General features: G+C 40.1%; 1 protein-coding gene across 1 annotated transcript in view; it reads left to right on the top strand.

Moving 5' to 3' along the window:
- BNC1 (basonuclin 1) overlaps nucleotides 1-12191 on the top strand; it is a 33173-nt gene extending 20982 nt beyond the window's left edge. The window contains exons 2-5 of the mRNA XM_026045819.1: nucleotides 5662-5764; nucleotides 5933-6168; nucleotides 7359-9283; nucleotides 11177-12191. Coding sequence (XP_025901604.1) covers nucleotides 5662-5764; nucleotides 5933-6168; nucleotides 7359-9283; nucleotides 11177-11858 — 2946 coding nt within the window. The 3' untranslated portion in view covers nucleotides 11859-12191. The remainder of the gene's footprint in view (nucleotides 1-5661; nucleotides 5765-5932; nucleotides 6169-7358; nucleotides 9284-11176) is intronic.
- Nucleotides 12192-15026: the final 2835 nt, after the last annotated feature.

Here is a 15026-nt window from a genome sequence, read left to right as displayed (position 1 = left end):
ATTTCAAGGACTTAAGGCAGWGGATTTATAATATCACTGCTTCTCTGACTGTTTATCAGCCTGCAGAGCTCGGACCTGAACCTCAGCTGAGAACTGTAAGTGTGTGACAGGAGGGTTGCCACCCCATTTGATAGGTGGGTGCAGATTGCATCCTTGCCAACCCCCCCAGCCTGCTCGTTTGCTCCTTGCCTTGATCTTCAGGAAAAGGGAAGAAGCCCACAGCCCTTCCTTGGAGATGCTGCAGGCTCCTCCTAATGCTACATTGAAGGTGGACCGCATTCATAGGTGACCTCMACACAGAGCAGGTTAAAACTTGGACGGAAGAGTAGAGATAGGAGATGCTTAATCTTAGCCCTAGCAGGTATAATGAGGCTTAATTATGGGGCTAAATACAAGTCAGCTCTGACTTCATGAGCTTGCGTGATGTGTTGTTTTAGTGGTCCACCATCTTTTGCRGTTATAGTTGGAATGTCCTGGAATATGCTGCGTTTATAACAGACTGCAGGGAGCTCAATGAAGGAGCAAAAATTGGAGTAAGTGCTTAGGGGGAATCGTCACATGGGCTGTGTCTCCTGCGGAGTGCAGAGGACAGAGCTCTATGAATGCCTATAAACCAAACGGATTGATATTACCAGTGTGATGCAGATAGGCACAGCTAGGTTCTAAGACAGTGAAAGCAAGATAGGAAAAATGTGGATTGAGAACTTGTTTTGAATCATAGCAAAATGATAGCAAGACAGATTTATTTAATAGTAGAATATATTCCCAGTAGAAATAGCACAAATATGGTATGTATTTGTGTAGCATTCTCAAAGAGAAATATAAAGTTTGACTCTGACTTCAAATATTTTTKCAAAGAATTCAAAGGCAGAAGTGTTCTAATGACTGGCTGATTTTTAAGCTTAAACTTTGCAACTGTAAGAAACTCAGTGGATAACGGCAACAGTGCAGGAATAAGCACATTGGGCAGGAAGCTAGCTTTGCCTTTATGTGTAGCTGGGATTTTCTTCCCTGAAAGACGCACAGATTTGAATTGGGCCTTTAATTACATGGACTGTCCTTTTCAAGAAGTGGTGGAAATGCCCTTCCTTTAATGCCGTGAGTGCTCTTTTTACAAGATACATGCAAGAACATATTTCCTAATAACCTATGTTTGGAGTTATTTCTAGATATGTAAGAAGTTAATTTCTWTGGACTCTCTTTAAATTATGTGATCAAGAGTTATTTCTGGTACTATAGGATAGATCACATAAAAGTTGTTGTGCTTTAGCTGGTTGGCAGGCAGAAGGAGCCTTTGTGAAATGATCTCTGCTTCCCATGGTTGAATCTTGCCTCTTCCTCCACAAGATTCTGGCTGTGGAGCCCCTGAAAGTCCCTGCAGAAATGGGACAGGTCCCGATTCCTGGCTGCAGGATATGTGTCCCTGTGCTCAGATCTTGGAGGGTCACATGTATTTAGTGAGATTCACTTGAGTGGGGAAGGAAAGTGCGACGCATTTACAGCCAGTTGCTGGAAACCCTCACAGAGGGCATGAAAAACAGTGCCTGCTACATCTCACACGAGAGCTTTTCCCTAACGTTTTTGCTCATGTAACTCCTCTTTCTTCTCTTCCAAACTCGCGTTCTAAACTCATGAGAACTTTTCATTCCTGACTGCAGGAGGGAAAAAGATGAAGGCAGCCTCTGCGTGAGGGAAACAAGTCTGGATGCCAGCTCGTGCCTTACAGATGCTGAATGGTACCCGAGTAATCTGCGTTCAGAAGAGCACGAGTGTCTTCTGGACTGAGCAGAGATCTCTTACTCAGGCCTGACAGGATATTCAATATCTGTTTATGCTTGAAATTCGGTTCCTGAGACGAAGTGCTGTCAAACAAGCTCCCATCTAACCTTAAATGAGATTTGATAGTTACTCCTCCATATCTTGATATATACATCTTGTGTGTGTGTATATACACACACACTTCTCTTGCCGTATTGCTTTAAAACAGTTCTTAGTCTGTTGCAAGGTGAGCAAAGGTCTCCTGAGGCTTYGGAAATGGGTAGATCTCTATGATATGAAACAAAGGCTGATTATGGCCCGAGAATCGGAAAGAGCTTGTCCCGTTAGCTGCTGCTTTCCTTAGCTGTGGAAGTGGAGAGTTTTTGAAAAGAAATGTTCAGTGACTTTGGAAGATTAATGGAAACCACATCAATCTCTGGCACAAAAAGCACGAGAGTCGGTTGTTGTCACTTTTAGCTGATGTTAAGGTTTCTTTCTCAGTGATTAGTAGTAGATATTTTTCAGTGGTCAATTTAATGGTTAATCTGTGTAGTTCTTGTAATGAACCCTCTATTAAAAATCCAAGATTCCAGTTCTGAYAGTCATGCTGGTGTAAAACCACAGCAAATTTTGATCAGAACTTTCAATTCTCTTKAAATAAATAGGAGAAGAAGATGTTGCTGATAATGGATTTGGAAAGACCCATTTGTGAGGGAGAGMGCAACTGGGAAGAGAAGCAATAGCAAGATCTCTGAGAGGATGGAATTTTTTTAATGTCTTTTGTTTCTGGAAAATGAAACAAAATATTTGACCTGCATGAAGGGATTGCACTTCTTTTTTCCACTTTAATTKCTGTCCTCCTTTCCAATCCTTTAGTTAAGATTTTGATGCTTTACATRAATGAAATACAGAAAGTTATACCCTGCAAAACAAAATCGTGCAAAAAGAAATCGTATGTACTTGCTACTTTTAGGAATAATAAAGCACATTAAAAGATACGATATACTTACTCTGCCCAAGAATAGACATATAGCAAGTTTAATATGCAGTTTATAAATTTATTGCTGTCTTGATTTTCTGCTAAATTTCTGGTCATTAAGCTCTGATATAAGTTAATTTGGGAGATATTCAAAATATCTTTAACAGATTCCTTTTTAGGAAGACTGAAGAATGAAGACTTTCACTTGCCAATTATTTTAGAAGTCAGTTTGCCATATTATGTATGTTTTGTTCCTGTAATAACACAGAAGGCGCTAGAAAATTATAGGGAACATAAAATYGGATAATCACAAATGAAGGGAAATGCTACCAACTTGAAAATCACGTTTGTTTCTTCTCAGGGATTCTCACAGACAGTTTTTAAGTCATTGACAGATACCTGATTTGAGGGGTATGTCTTTGGTATGTCAGCTATATGCAAGCTAACCACGTCTAAGACTGCTTTCTATAAGTTATGATGGATTGATTTTTTTCTTTAATTCCATATTTAGAAGTGGAACTTCACTCCCTTTCTAATTGCCATTTTTGCATGTAGAATCTTCAAGGTTACAGGAAAAGGCAAAATAAATGTATGTATCATGTAGAAGAGACCTGCATGAAGTTATGAAATGCAAAATTGAATGCAGTATATATTTCGTGTCTAGCTGCGTGTGGTAAGAACAAGAAAAAAAGGTTTTAAAGGCCATTAGTTTGTGGAATATGACCAAAGGAGAAGAATGAAAAAATTGTGAAATTTCAGTTAACTTATAGTGACAGTTTTCTTTATATATAACTTCTATTATTTCTTTCCACTCTTTTCTGGAGAGAGACTGCAAGGGAGGAACTCAGGGAATGCAGCTGTAGCTACTGGACCTAGCAGAGTAGCCTATAGGAGAGGTTCAGTCTGTTCAAGTCACAATATTATAGATGTACAGAGGTAAAATTGAACTGCTTTATAGTTTGATATCCTCTGATATAAATGAATCGTCAAATACAGTTTTTTCAGTCTTTGAGAAATGTGTGGCTTTATGCTCTGGAGTTGTGTGTACAGGTGAACTCCTTGATGAGCTCCCGAATGAGACCTTCATCTTCCAAACCAAGGCATTCAAAGCAGTAGATGTAAAAATGCCCTGTACGTGCTGGAACTATAAGATGTTTGTGTATCTAGTGTACTCTTCTGCCCTAGGCCAGTCTAGCTTTTCAAGCCTAAGGAGTGTCCTTAGCAAAAGCAGTACCTCGCTGCCTACCTTTATCGTACCTGCTGTACATCTTAAATGTTTCCTGTCTCCAYCTTCTCAGCCTGATTGCCCCAAATCTCTCTCCTTTATTTGCCAGCATGAGGRCAATGGCATTGCAAAGACATTTCTCTTCTCTTGACCTCTTGCCTTGTGTTTCTGTAGCTAATAGCAAGGCAGAGGTGCTGCCTTGGCCAAAGCTCCTGGCAGGGGCAGTGAGCAGCAGTGTGAAACTGGATGGCTGGGAATATCCTGCGCTCCCCTGGGGCAGGGGGGACCCCGGCTTGCGGCTACTGAGCAACCGAGATCTGGGCTCTGCAGGACCCGGGTTCAAGAGGAGAGGTGGTGGGTGYGAAACTCTGTGTAAATGGCTGACATTTGTCTTCAGGTGTTTGTTGGGGTGTAGGACTCGAGGAATTGAAGGTGTAGGAGGTGTGTTTAAGTTCAAGTCCAATTTGATTTGAATTTTTGCATGCTAAAGGAAAACTGGTCCCCTTGCCTGTTCACATGCGCTCCTTTAGGAGAACAGAAATTCTTAATTCTGAGAGCCCGTTACCCCACTCATTCTCCGCTGCCATCTCTGTGTTCGTATTTGCTTCTCTCTATTTTAATACCATTTGTTTTTAACAAAAACCACCAACAAAAAAAAAAGCAGGCATATGTTGTCATCACGTAATCTAATTCTATTTGTATTCTAGTGCCGATTTCCTGCACATCAGTTTGTTCGTTTTAGTATCCTTAATATTCCATTTATGTAAAAACTATTCTTAGTATCAGATCTAAGTAATACAGAACCATCCAAATGCTTTGCTCTCTAGCAGTCCCTCTGGAGCTTTAACTAGGACCTCAGAGCTGCCTCTGTGCCTCCTGCAGCAGACGGGCCTGTGCAAGGAAAGCGTGGATTCCAGGAAGCCAGTTCCTATCAACCTCTTGATGAGGAGTATCTGAGTACTAATTTGATTTGCATTATAGATGACCTGGGAGAAAGTGAAGTGATGCACAAATTGAACTGTACAACTGGTTGCTAGCCTGGCTCCTGTTCTGTTTTGCTACAACTTTTCCCTTACAAGATGTGACTGCTGTGGTCTTTGAGGAAGTGAAGTACTTTTTGATGAACTTCTTTGTTATTCTGAAGAGTTAGTGAAATTCTGCCACTTTAATAGGCACTTATTGGCTGTGGAGGCTGCCGTGTGCAGGGCATGACTTTAGTCAGTGTGGAGCCGATTCATTGCTCGTCAGAACAGCCTCTGTTGCAGTAAATGGTTCCAATGAAGCTTCAGAGAACAAGACTTTTCTCTGTACGTGCTTGTTTTCAAGCCTTCCAGGGAAAAAAGTGATGCTCACATGAGCAGCAATGCTTAGGTGAATGCACAAGAACTATTTGTTATTGTTACAAAGCCGCTTCCGCCTACGTACATCCATGGGAGTGTTACTAAGCATKTCATTAAATGTTTTGCTTCCTTAGTGCTGTGATGCTCTAGCTGGTGACTGGCTCTCTCTAGAGCAGGGATGGCCTTTCACAGCCAGGTTTTGCCTGGGTTACTTCCATTGCACAGTGATGAATGAGTACGTGTTGGTGTGTTATCTTGGTCATCTTCATGTGTATCTCGTGTTTATGCTGTATGTGTGCTACTCGCTTGCTTTAAAGGGTGCTTACACATGGCCTGTCATCTTTTTTGTTCATTTCCAGGCTATCCGATGCACTCTGGTGAGCTGTAGTTGTCAGTGTTTCAAACCTGGGAAAATAAATCAGCGACAATGTGACCAGTGTCGGCATGGATGGGTAGCACATGGTAATAATTCTTCTAACAGCCTTTTAAAAACTTTTAAGGATCTTTCTCACTTTAGCATGTTTGGCTTTCTTTTGTTTTTTTTTCCTGTTCACTTTTTGCCACAGTATGCTTTACATTCAGTTTTGTCTAACTCTCGTGCTTRTTTCTGCCTTGTAATTTTATTTTCAGCCTTGAGCAAACTAAGGATTCCCAACCTCTACCCAACAAGCCAGGTAGAAATAGTTCAATCCAATGTTGTCTTCGATATCAGTAGCCTCATGCTGTATGGAACCCAAGCCATTCCTGTGCGCCTCAAAATCCTGTTGGATCGGCTGTTCAGTGTCCTCAAGCAGGAAGAGGTGATACAGATTCTCCATGCTCTGGATTGGACATTACAGGATTATATACGTGGATATGTGCTACAGGTATTGACTTGTGGGATTTTTTTTAAGTACAAAGATGGTAGTTGTGTAGGATATCAGCATGTTTTCAAGTCTCATCATGTCAGTGTTCCACAATGGAATTGAAGAGGGAATTCTGAAGGAAGTGTATACTCATTCAAGTGTAGTGCCAGAAAGGAGAGGGTGCATTTTTGGTCTCATTGCTCTCTATTCAGACTGAACCAAAATCATACTACTTTGCTTAAATCTAACAGTTAAGATTCATTTCCAGAAACTTTTATCTGAGTAAAAGCTTCAGAATTTGCTCAAGAAATTATTAAAACAGTGAGTTTACCTTTAAACAGCAAAATAATGCGTTAAGAAAAAAATTGACCATCACTTTAAACACCAGGGACAATGTATCTCTAGTGCAACATTACTGACCTTACTGGAGCTACAAGGATGAGTCTGGCCCTGTGTGCTTATGCTGAGGCTAATTCTTGCTACAGTGGAAGTTACCTTTTATGTAAAGTAACATTATGATCTTGCATTATGACACAAATCAATATTTAATGGTCTTGATAATCTTGCTTTTTAGTGTTAGGATTAAAAATATGGAATCAATTACCTTGAACCTCTCCTGCATGAAAAATTTATAACGYTACGTTCTTCATCATCTTAGAAACTCTTACATGCACTGTGAAAAATCTCAGTAGGCCATCAAATACATGTTCTGTGATAAAATATTTATTGTAGTTATTGGGAAAAGTTAGGCATAGCTAGAGTTTGAAAGAACTCCAACACTCTAGTGTAATTACAGCTGTGCTCTGTGAACACTGGCAATAGATCAATACAGGTTCATTTGTTCTCTGATCTTAGTTGCTTTGGAAGATTATTAAACTTGCAATGAAAGAATACTTGACTTAAATGAGGAGCTAAATCTTAGTCTGATTGCTCTATCTCTGCTGTCTGTACTTACATGATACTGACTGTTGTTCAAATGACATGTGTCTTAATTTGTGGGGAAAAAAATAGTTCGTTGGAAAGTATTACTGTTAGCTTTATTGGTATGTTAAAATTTGGAATAAAGCACACAGAATTGCCATTAATATATCATTGTATAGAATAATTTTGTAGTTTACCTAGGGTAATTCATAGTCCCAGGGAAAAATGGGTTTCAGGGAATTGGGTTTTCTTTCCTGAATGCCTTACTCATGTAAATATTTTTGCCTCAGGATGCTTCAGGAAAAGTGCTGGATCACTGGAGCATAATGACCAATGAAGAAGAACTGGCTACTTTGCAGCAGTTTCTTCGTTTTGGAGAAACTAAGTCCATTGTAGAGTTAATGGCAATTCAGGAGAAAGAAGGACAATCAATTATAATACCGCCAACTACTAATCTGGATATTAGGGCATTCATAGAAAGCTGCAATCAACATAGTCCTAACTTTTCTGCTTCCTTGGACAAACTGAGTCCCACCAACATTCATCCCTTTGAGAATATTGTAAATAACATGGCTTTCATGCTGCCCTTTCAGTTTTTTAGTCCAGTGCCTCCGCCTTTGATAGGTTCACCACCAGAAAGACACTTGATTGAGCAAGGTCAAGACCATAGCAGCGAAACTAAAGATGTTCAGATACCATTTTCTGAAAGCAGCTTCTTAACTTCTAGTTCTGTACCATTTCAAGTTGAAAATGAGAGAAGCATAAATGGTCCAGATGTCATCACTAAGACAGAAGATGATGCCCTTTTAAGTGATTCCAGTTCACATAATACAGCGGCAAAGCTTGAAATGACAGCGCTATCTCCAGAAAACAAAATGAAATCTGTTGAAAAAAATGGCACTGGGCCAAGGAAAGGGCGTGTTTTCTGCACCGCCTGTGAAAAGACTTTTTACGACAAAGGTACTTTGAAAATACATTATAATGCTGTTCATCTGAAGATAAAGCACAAATGCACAATTGAGGGCTGCAATATGGTATTTAGCTCTCTGCGTAGTCGGAATCGTCACAGCGCGAATCCGAACCCCAGGCTCCATATGCCAATGAACAGAAATAACAGRGATAAAGATCTAAGAAATGGTTTGACCATTGCGGGACCTGGAGACAGTAAAAGGACAGAATTTACAATTTTAACTGCAGACAGCAGAACTATTACCAACTATGCCAGCTCTTGCACAGATTCCAAGAGTCAAGCCGCTTTCCCCAGCATTGGACAGAACGGGGTTCTCTTTCCAAACCTAAAGACCGTGCAGCCTGTTCTGCCCTTTTACCGCAGTCCAGTCACGCCAGCTGAGCTTGCTAATACTCCAGGTACTCTCCCTTCTCTGCCTCTCGTTTCTTCCTCAATACCAGAGCAGCTGGTTTCCAATGAATTGCCATTTGACTTGCTACCCAAGAAGAAGTCTCGTAAATCCAGTATGCCCATTAAGATAGAGAAGGAAGCTGTTGAGACACCCAATGAGAGCAGCGATGTCGCCAGCTCCGAAGATGATACACGTCTCCAAGTGGTAAGCGATGGAGAGCTTGAGACCTGTGAGCATAAGATAGAGAAGCAGGTGACCCACAGGGTGGAAAAGCACCCCCTTTCAGGTAATTCATGGAAATCTCTCTCTGGGGTAGAGGGCCCACAGTATTTTGAATCACAGTATTTTGCACCAAATAACAAATACATCAAGGATGTCTCTGAGAATGAATTGCATCACTATGAGAAAGAGGTTAAACCAGAAGAAAACCAACCATTAAAACTAGTTTCCCATGAAATTATATATGAAGATCCAAATCACCACCACATTGATGTTATAAAACCGGTGACTGAACCCCCCCTGTATATTACAGAGCAGTCAAAGCGCAGGATGCCTAAAAATGACTGCCCTGAATTGCAACACCACTTGCTGACCGGGGGCTTTTTCAGCACTTTGTCAAACAGGGGTGCTGCCATTCCTTGTTTTGAAGACTCTAAAGATATGGATCATGTCAGTCAACATGCACTAGGGATTCAGAAGGAAGAAAGCCGCTTTCATTGTGACATCTGTAAGAAGACTTTTAAAAACCCTTACAGTGTAAAAATGCATTTTAAAAATGTACATCTGAAAGAAATGCATATTTGCACAGTTGAGGGCTGTAATGCTGCTTTCCCTTCTCGTAGAAGTCGAGACAGGTAAGAAAATTATAAACAAAATTGTATTTATTTTACCATCACAATGAAGCCTAATTTGAAATTAAAATGGGTATTTGAGGAGTGGAACCTGCAAGATTTTCTGTGTATCTTTGTATAACAGGTACGATAACTTATCAGAACATTCATGAAATGAAAATCTATTGAAAGAAACATTTCCTTTCCACTAGACTACAAGGTATTAAATAAAGCCATGAAAATTTCATAACTGATAAAGACTGCAGTAGTTGAAAGAATACTTCAGAACATAAAGGGGAAGCCACAAGGGTATGAATTTAGCAATTTTCCAGCAGATGTATGTGGGGACTTATATGTTTAACATGTACTTTCATGTGTATTTTAATGCATGCTGTTTTCTTTAATGAAAAGACAATTAGCTCAAGTCAGGAAATCTTTACTCACCTTTGTTCTTGCTTGGCACAAGGATTTTGAACAGACTGGTGGGAAAAACCCCCACAAGAAAGCTAAGATTACCCAATGTCAGTATAAAATTAACACTACCCAGTGCTAGTTGAGCTCATGCTATCTGTTGTATGTTCACCTTGCCTTTAAAAATGAGAGCACATACWAATTCCTAAATTATGCCATAAAGGTGATTCATTTCACTGTCACTCCAGTCCTGCATTGCTGTAAATCAGTTCATTTTGGCGTATTGCRCACACAGGCTGAGAAAGGGGAAGCGCAGCTTTGAGACCAGCAGTTCCGTATATTAATAGATAAGTGGTGCCGAGCAGGCCGGTTAAAATGCGAGCAAGTCCTGTGGGTTTGCAGAGCCTCGGTGCTGGAGCAGAGCCTGGCTGCCCCAGGCAGGCCTGGCTTGTGCTTCCGAGTGACCCCAGGTTTAGGCTGCCGTCACCTGCCGGGAGGGAGGATGAGCCGTGGGGGCTTCGTACCCCCGGCTGCTGCCTGTGTCTGCCCACGTGCCACAGGTGCCTTCTCCCACCAAGAGACTTAGCTCGGCTTTAACATAGGTGCTTTGGGAGATGGCTTCGGTTAAAAAGGGAGGAGGGGGCCCATARAAACCCTTCTGTCCCAAGGTTTGAGAAAAGCAGCAGGTATGTGGAGCAGCTCTGCAAAAGCTTCTGGCGTTGAGTGCTGTGACTGCAGCTTTAAAATACCTCTGTCCCATTTTGAATAGTTCATAGTTTAGATGAAAGCAAGCTAAGTGATGGTAAGGGAGGGAAATGAATGTTTTTCCTATCCTGTGATGAACTGAATCTTCTAGCCAGAGTCTGGAAGTTCACAGTGAGCTAACTGGTAGTACTGAATGAATAACAGTGATTTCCTATGTTTTGGTGGGATGCCCATTTGAAAACTGCAGGTTTTAGAAAATGCAATTTCCCTTCATTCAAGGAAATTCCTCTTAAGGAAAAGCTATTTACTACTGGGTACAGCTGCATCTTAGTATATGCTTAAAGCACCTGAGAGATCATCAGTATTTCTTTGYAGGTTCTGATGCTGGTTCTTTTATGCTTTGTACATTGCAAAAGGTTCTTTTTCTCTCCCATTCCCAGTCCAGTMTGGGATCTCACTTCAGCATAAAGAAAGTGTTTTAGTGGGTTCCCCACCTCTTTTAGGTTCATCCTCAATCTAGTGGTACAGAYTCTTGCCCACAGGGCAGCAGAAAATCTGGATGTTAATTTTTGTGAACGTATTTGTAACGTTTGCCTGTGAAAGCAAGCGCAGATATCCAGTCACATGTATAAATCATCTCTGTGCACTCCCACTGTGGCAGTTGGTCAAATTAGTAATATACAGTTCATGCATGCTATTMAATATTGATATATATATATTTTTCCTTGTTAATGATGATTATGAAACAGCTTCTCAGTGAGGCAAAACACTTTCTTGCTAAGTTTGTCTTTGTTCTTCTAGACATAGTTCAAACCTAAATCTTCATCATAAGCTTCTGACTAAAGATACACTGGAATTCAACAACCATTTCAATGCAACATACCTCTTGAAAGACATGGCTAAAGAGTTTTGTCAAGATGTCTCTTTAAAACAACATGTTGGACATACTTCTGTAATCTTCAAAGGATCAAGCAGAGCAGGCAGCTTGGTTTTTCCAGTGAGCCAAATTAGAGAGCCCTGCTCTGAGAGCTATGGATACGATCCATTGAATGATGGAGCCGTTCTGGATCTAAGCACTACTTCCAGCATTAAATCCGAGAGCAGTGCTCACTCCTCCTGGGACTCCGATGGGGGAAGCGAGGTGTGCACCATGCCCTTGGAAGACAGCGACGAAAGCTGTGAAGGACCCAGCCTAATGCCCGGTGACGAACTCTACCAAGACTGTACTTTAATTGAGAAAGCTAATCAAAACTTTACTAATTTGCCTTCCAGTTTGCCAATAACTTGTCACATATGCCAAAAAACGTACAGTAATAAAGGRACATTCAGGGCTCATTACAAAACTGTGCATCTCCGCCAGCTCCACAAGTGTAAAGTCCCAGGTTGCAACACGATGTTTTCATCCGTTCGCAGTCGGAACAGGCACAGTCAAAACCCAAACCTGCACAAAAGCCTGGCTGGGTCACCAACCAGCCTACAGTAAGATCATGCTGATCGGAGTTTATTTCTGCTAACTGTTAATCATTTCAATTAAGGAATGTCTTAGTTTTGTTTCAACTCACTTGACTTCCAACCCACTTGCCAACCATGGTCAGATCCTTTTCTCCCACGTGTGCTCTATAGAAGTTTCACTTAGCAAAGCTCGCTGCCATTCTTCTGGTGCAATTACTTGGTTTGACTTCAAATAGCTAAGAATTCTGTAAGGATAAGAAGGCAGTTTTGAAATGGGGAAAATACTGCATTAAGTGAAGTATTTCTGATACCTGCCAGGTGTTACTTGACAGCAGTAGGAAATTCAAATGAGAGGCACCATCCCTTGTGTTTACATGTTAAAGGAGTAAAGGTTGGCATGCATTTCCTCTGGTTGGGTTGAGAATTTGGGGGCTACCATTTCATTCCTGAGACCATAGTCCAAGAGAGACTTGCAGTGTTAATTGAATGTGATATTTGCAGTTTACTGTGTCCTGAAAGCCCAAAGATAAAACACAAATTTGGGAAGATTTTGCATATAGTCCAAACTTTCTGAAAACCCTGTGGTCTTGATTCTTTAAGTTGGCATTTCTCATGAGTAAGTGTTGCAGTATTTTGCCTTTACTGGAATTGTGACTGATTTGTTTCACAAAGGGAGGGTCTCCTTAACTGAGAGGGAGTTGTCTGATTTAAATCTGAGGTATTCTGATAGATTGTAGAGTGGAAGAATAGGCTTAGCTAATATTTCGGAACCACAGCCAATGCATCCATGAAATGGGGAAGGGAATGAACCCTTAATTAAATGCACTTTCTGAGCTCCACTTTCAGGAAAAGTTTCCTTTTAAATAGGAGGGGGAAAAAAGGGGGGGAAAGGAGGAAAAAAAAAAAAAAGAAAAGAAAGAAAAAGAAACGCAAACAACTAAAGCATCTGCAGGTGCAATTCTGAGTGTTTGAGAGGTGCAGCTAAAATGGATGCAGTAGATACCTTTCATAATTCAGCAGTTAGTTTCTGGTACTGGTGAGGGGGCAAATGTTGAACTTTAACACTAAGAGATTGTTGATTCTGATTCGCATCTTTTTGTTTTGTTCTTCACGAGCATTGTTCAATATCTGTTAAAACGTTTAATATCCTTGTACTTGTCCCTGTAGTTAACAGTATTCTGCATTATGTTCTATGCACTTAAAAGACTGGTCTTGCATTGTATTTAAACACTTTAATATTTAATTTGTAGTCACATCATACAAATGCTGTGTGTGTACTTGTGGTGCATCTTTGGCTACATCATTTCCAAGTGGAAAACAAGAAATGCTAAAGCAAGTTTTACGGTAACATTCTTTTTAATTCACCCGTTGAAAACAGTTATCAGTTACAATATGCAAGCATGAGGTGGACAGCACAATCTGTACATATTATACCAAAGCGCTTACACTATTTGTGGTTTCTAAACTAGTCTAGCTTTCCAGTATAACTGGATCTTAGTCTTCATTCATTTTTGTGACTGAATAAGAATAGACTGAATTTCTGGGTTTACTATGTATGTAGGAAGAATAGTACAATGCTATTGCCATATGTCTTGATGTTTAACTTATTCTAAAATATACTATGGTATTGTAACCATTTCATATTGTATAAAAGAAACAAAAGTGGACTGAATATTTCACTGATTTTTTTGGAAAATGGTTTGTGTGTGAGTATGGGTTATGCAAGGAGAAACACGGCACAGTTGTAAATGTTTGTGCTCAGTAGAAATCATTTCTGTGCATTGTGTAAAGTAATCTTATTTTTTTAATTTGCAGTAGGTTTATGTGATATTTAAAATAATCCATTTGTGCTTGAAGCTGTCAGGACAAGTTATTAGTCTGGGGAAAGTTGTGCCATTTCTTTGGGGATTTGTGTTTTGGGTTTTGTTTCTTTTGCTGAGGATGGTTATTGTTTGATGGGATTTTGTTTGGGTGTTTTTTTTTTTTTTTTGTGGGAACTCATATTAGTTGAGATTTTTATTTGAAAGCTAAGGTCACAGTCTTAAGGGATACAATACTCCCTACCTTTTGATAGTATAAATCAATGATTTGTTATCCAGCTATTTCAAACTTTTTTAGTATATATATACATATATATAAACTATTTGTTTAATCATAAATATGGTGTTTTTGAAACAGTGTACTGTAAACTAATGCTGTAATGCCCCTAAATTTGGCTTTCACTGTGTCCAAAAAGACAACACAATTTGTATACCCTAAGAATTTTGTATGTATTAATAAAAASAAATAATAATGTCTCTAGTTGATTTTTAAAAGTAGGCTTTTGTGCCTGAAAACATTGTTGTTCTTTAGTTTCATTTAAAACAAAACTGAAAACACATTCCCTATTTAGAGGGTGCTGTGTGATACTCAGTGATTCTAGAATAAGGAAGTGTGTTTTAATAAGCCCTTAAAAATAAGTTTTGCCAGATATGTGATTGATTCTTTGCATAATAAGCAAGGGCAGACATCAATATAAATGTCATCTGTGTGAACAGAGGTAAATACCTGGTTATTGAGAATTTCTTTGAATGTTAGGCATTTGGGGTCCTACTTTTGCTCTGTATTTCAAGATTTACTTGTTATTTCTTTAAAATCTGAGCAAGAGGGGAGATTTATGAGGGGTGGGCTAGGTCCTCAGTGGAGCGTGTGCGTCTCCTGACGCGCTYGTTGCTCCCGATGATCACAGCGCGCCTGGACCAACCCTTAGCATCTCGTATTAGTTTTAAATATGTGGTACTTGCAATAGCCTATAGCACATACTCACCACAGATGTTGAAGGAAGCAACTTCAGAAAAATAGTACCATTATTTTAGGCTTGTCACAGTAAGTCGGGAGAGCTGAACTGGTCTCTGTTAAGTGAGGCTTAGTCCAGAGGTGTTCGTATCTGTGATGCTGTGAGTGTGCACAGTAGGAGGGTCAGGTCTCTTTACGTGAGGTTTGAACTGGGTCTGTCGTGCCCACCATTGCTACCTGTGTATGTTGCTCCATTCTGTCTTGTTTGTATCTTTTTTTTCCCCTTTAGAAAACAACGGCCTCAAAAACTAGATCCTGCAGCCTGTCAGTGACCGCAGAGGAACAGGCACAGCTGCACACTGCAGGGTAGCCAGTCTGGCCGCTTGAGCACCTGGTTTCTCCAAATACAGGTATTTTAAATATT

Source organism: Nothoprocta perdicaria, unplaced genomic scaffold (genome assembly GCF_003342845.1).
Source record: "Nothoprocta perdicaria isolate Ctin4 unplaced genomic scaffold, notPer1 scaffold_41, whole genome shotgun sequence".
NCBI lineage: Eukaryota > Metazoa > Chordata > Aves > Tinamiformes > Tinamidae > Nothoprocta > Nothoprocta perdicaria.
The sequence above is the reverse complement of the archived record's forward strand: the minus strand, read 5'-3'. Positions and strand labels throughout refer to the sequence as shown.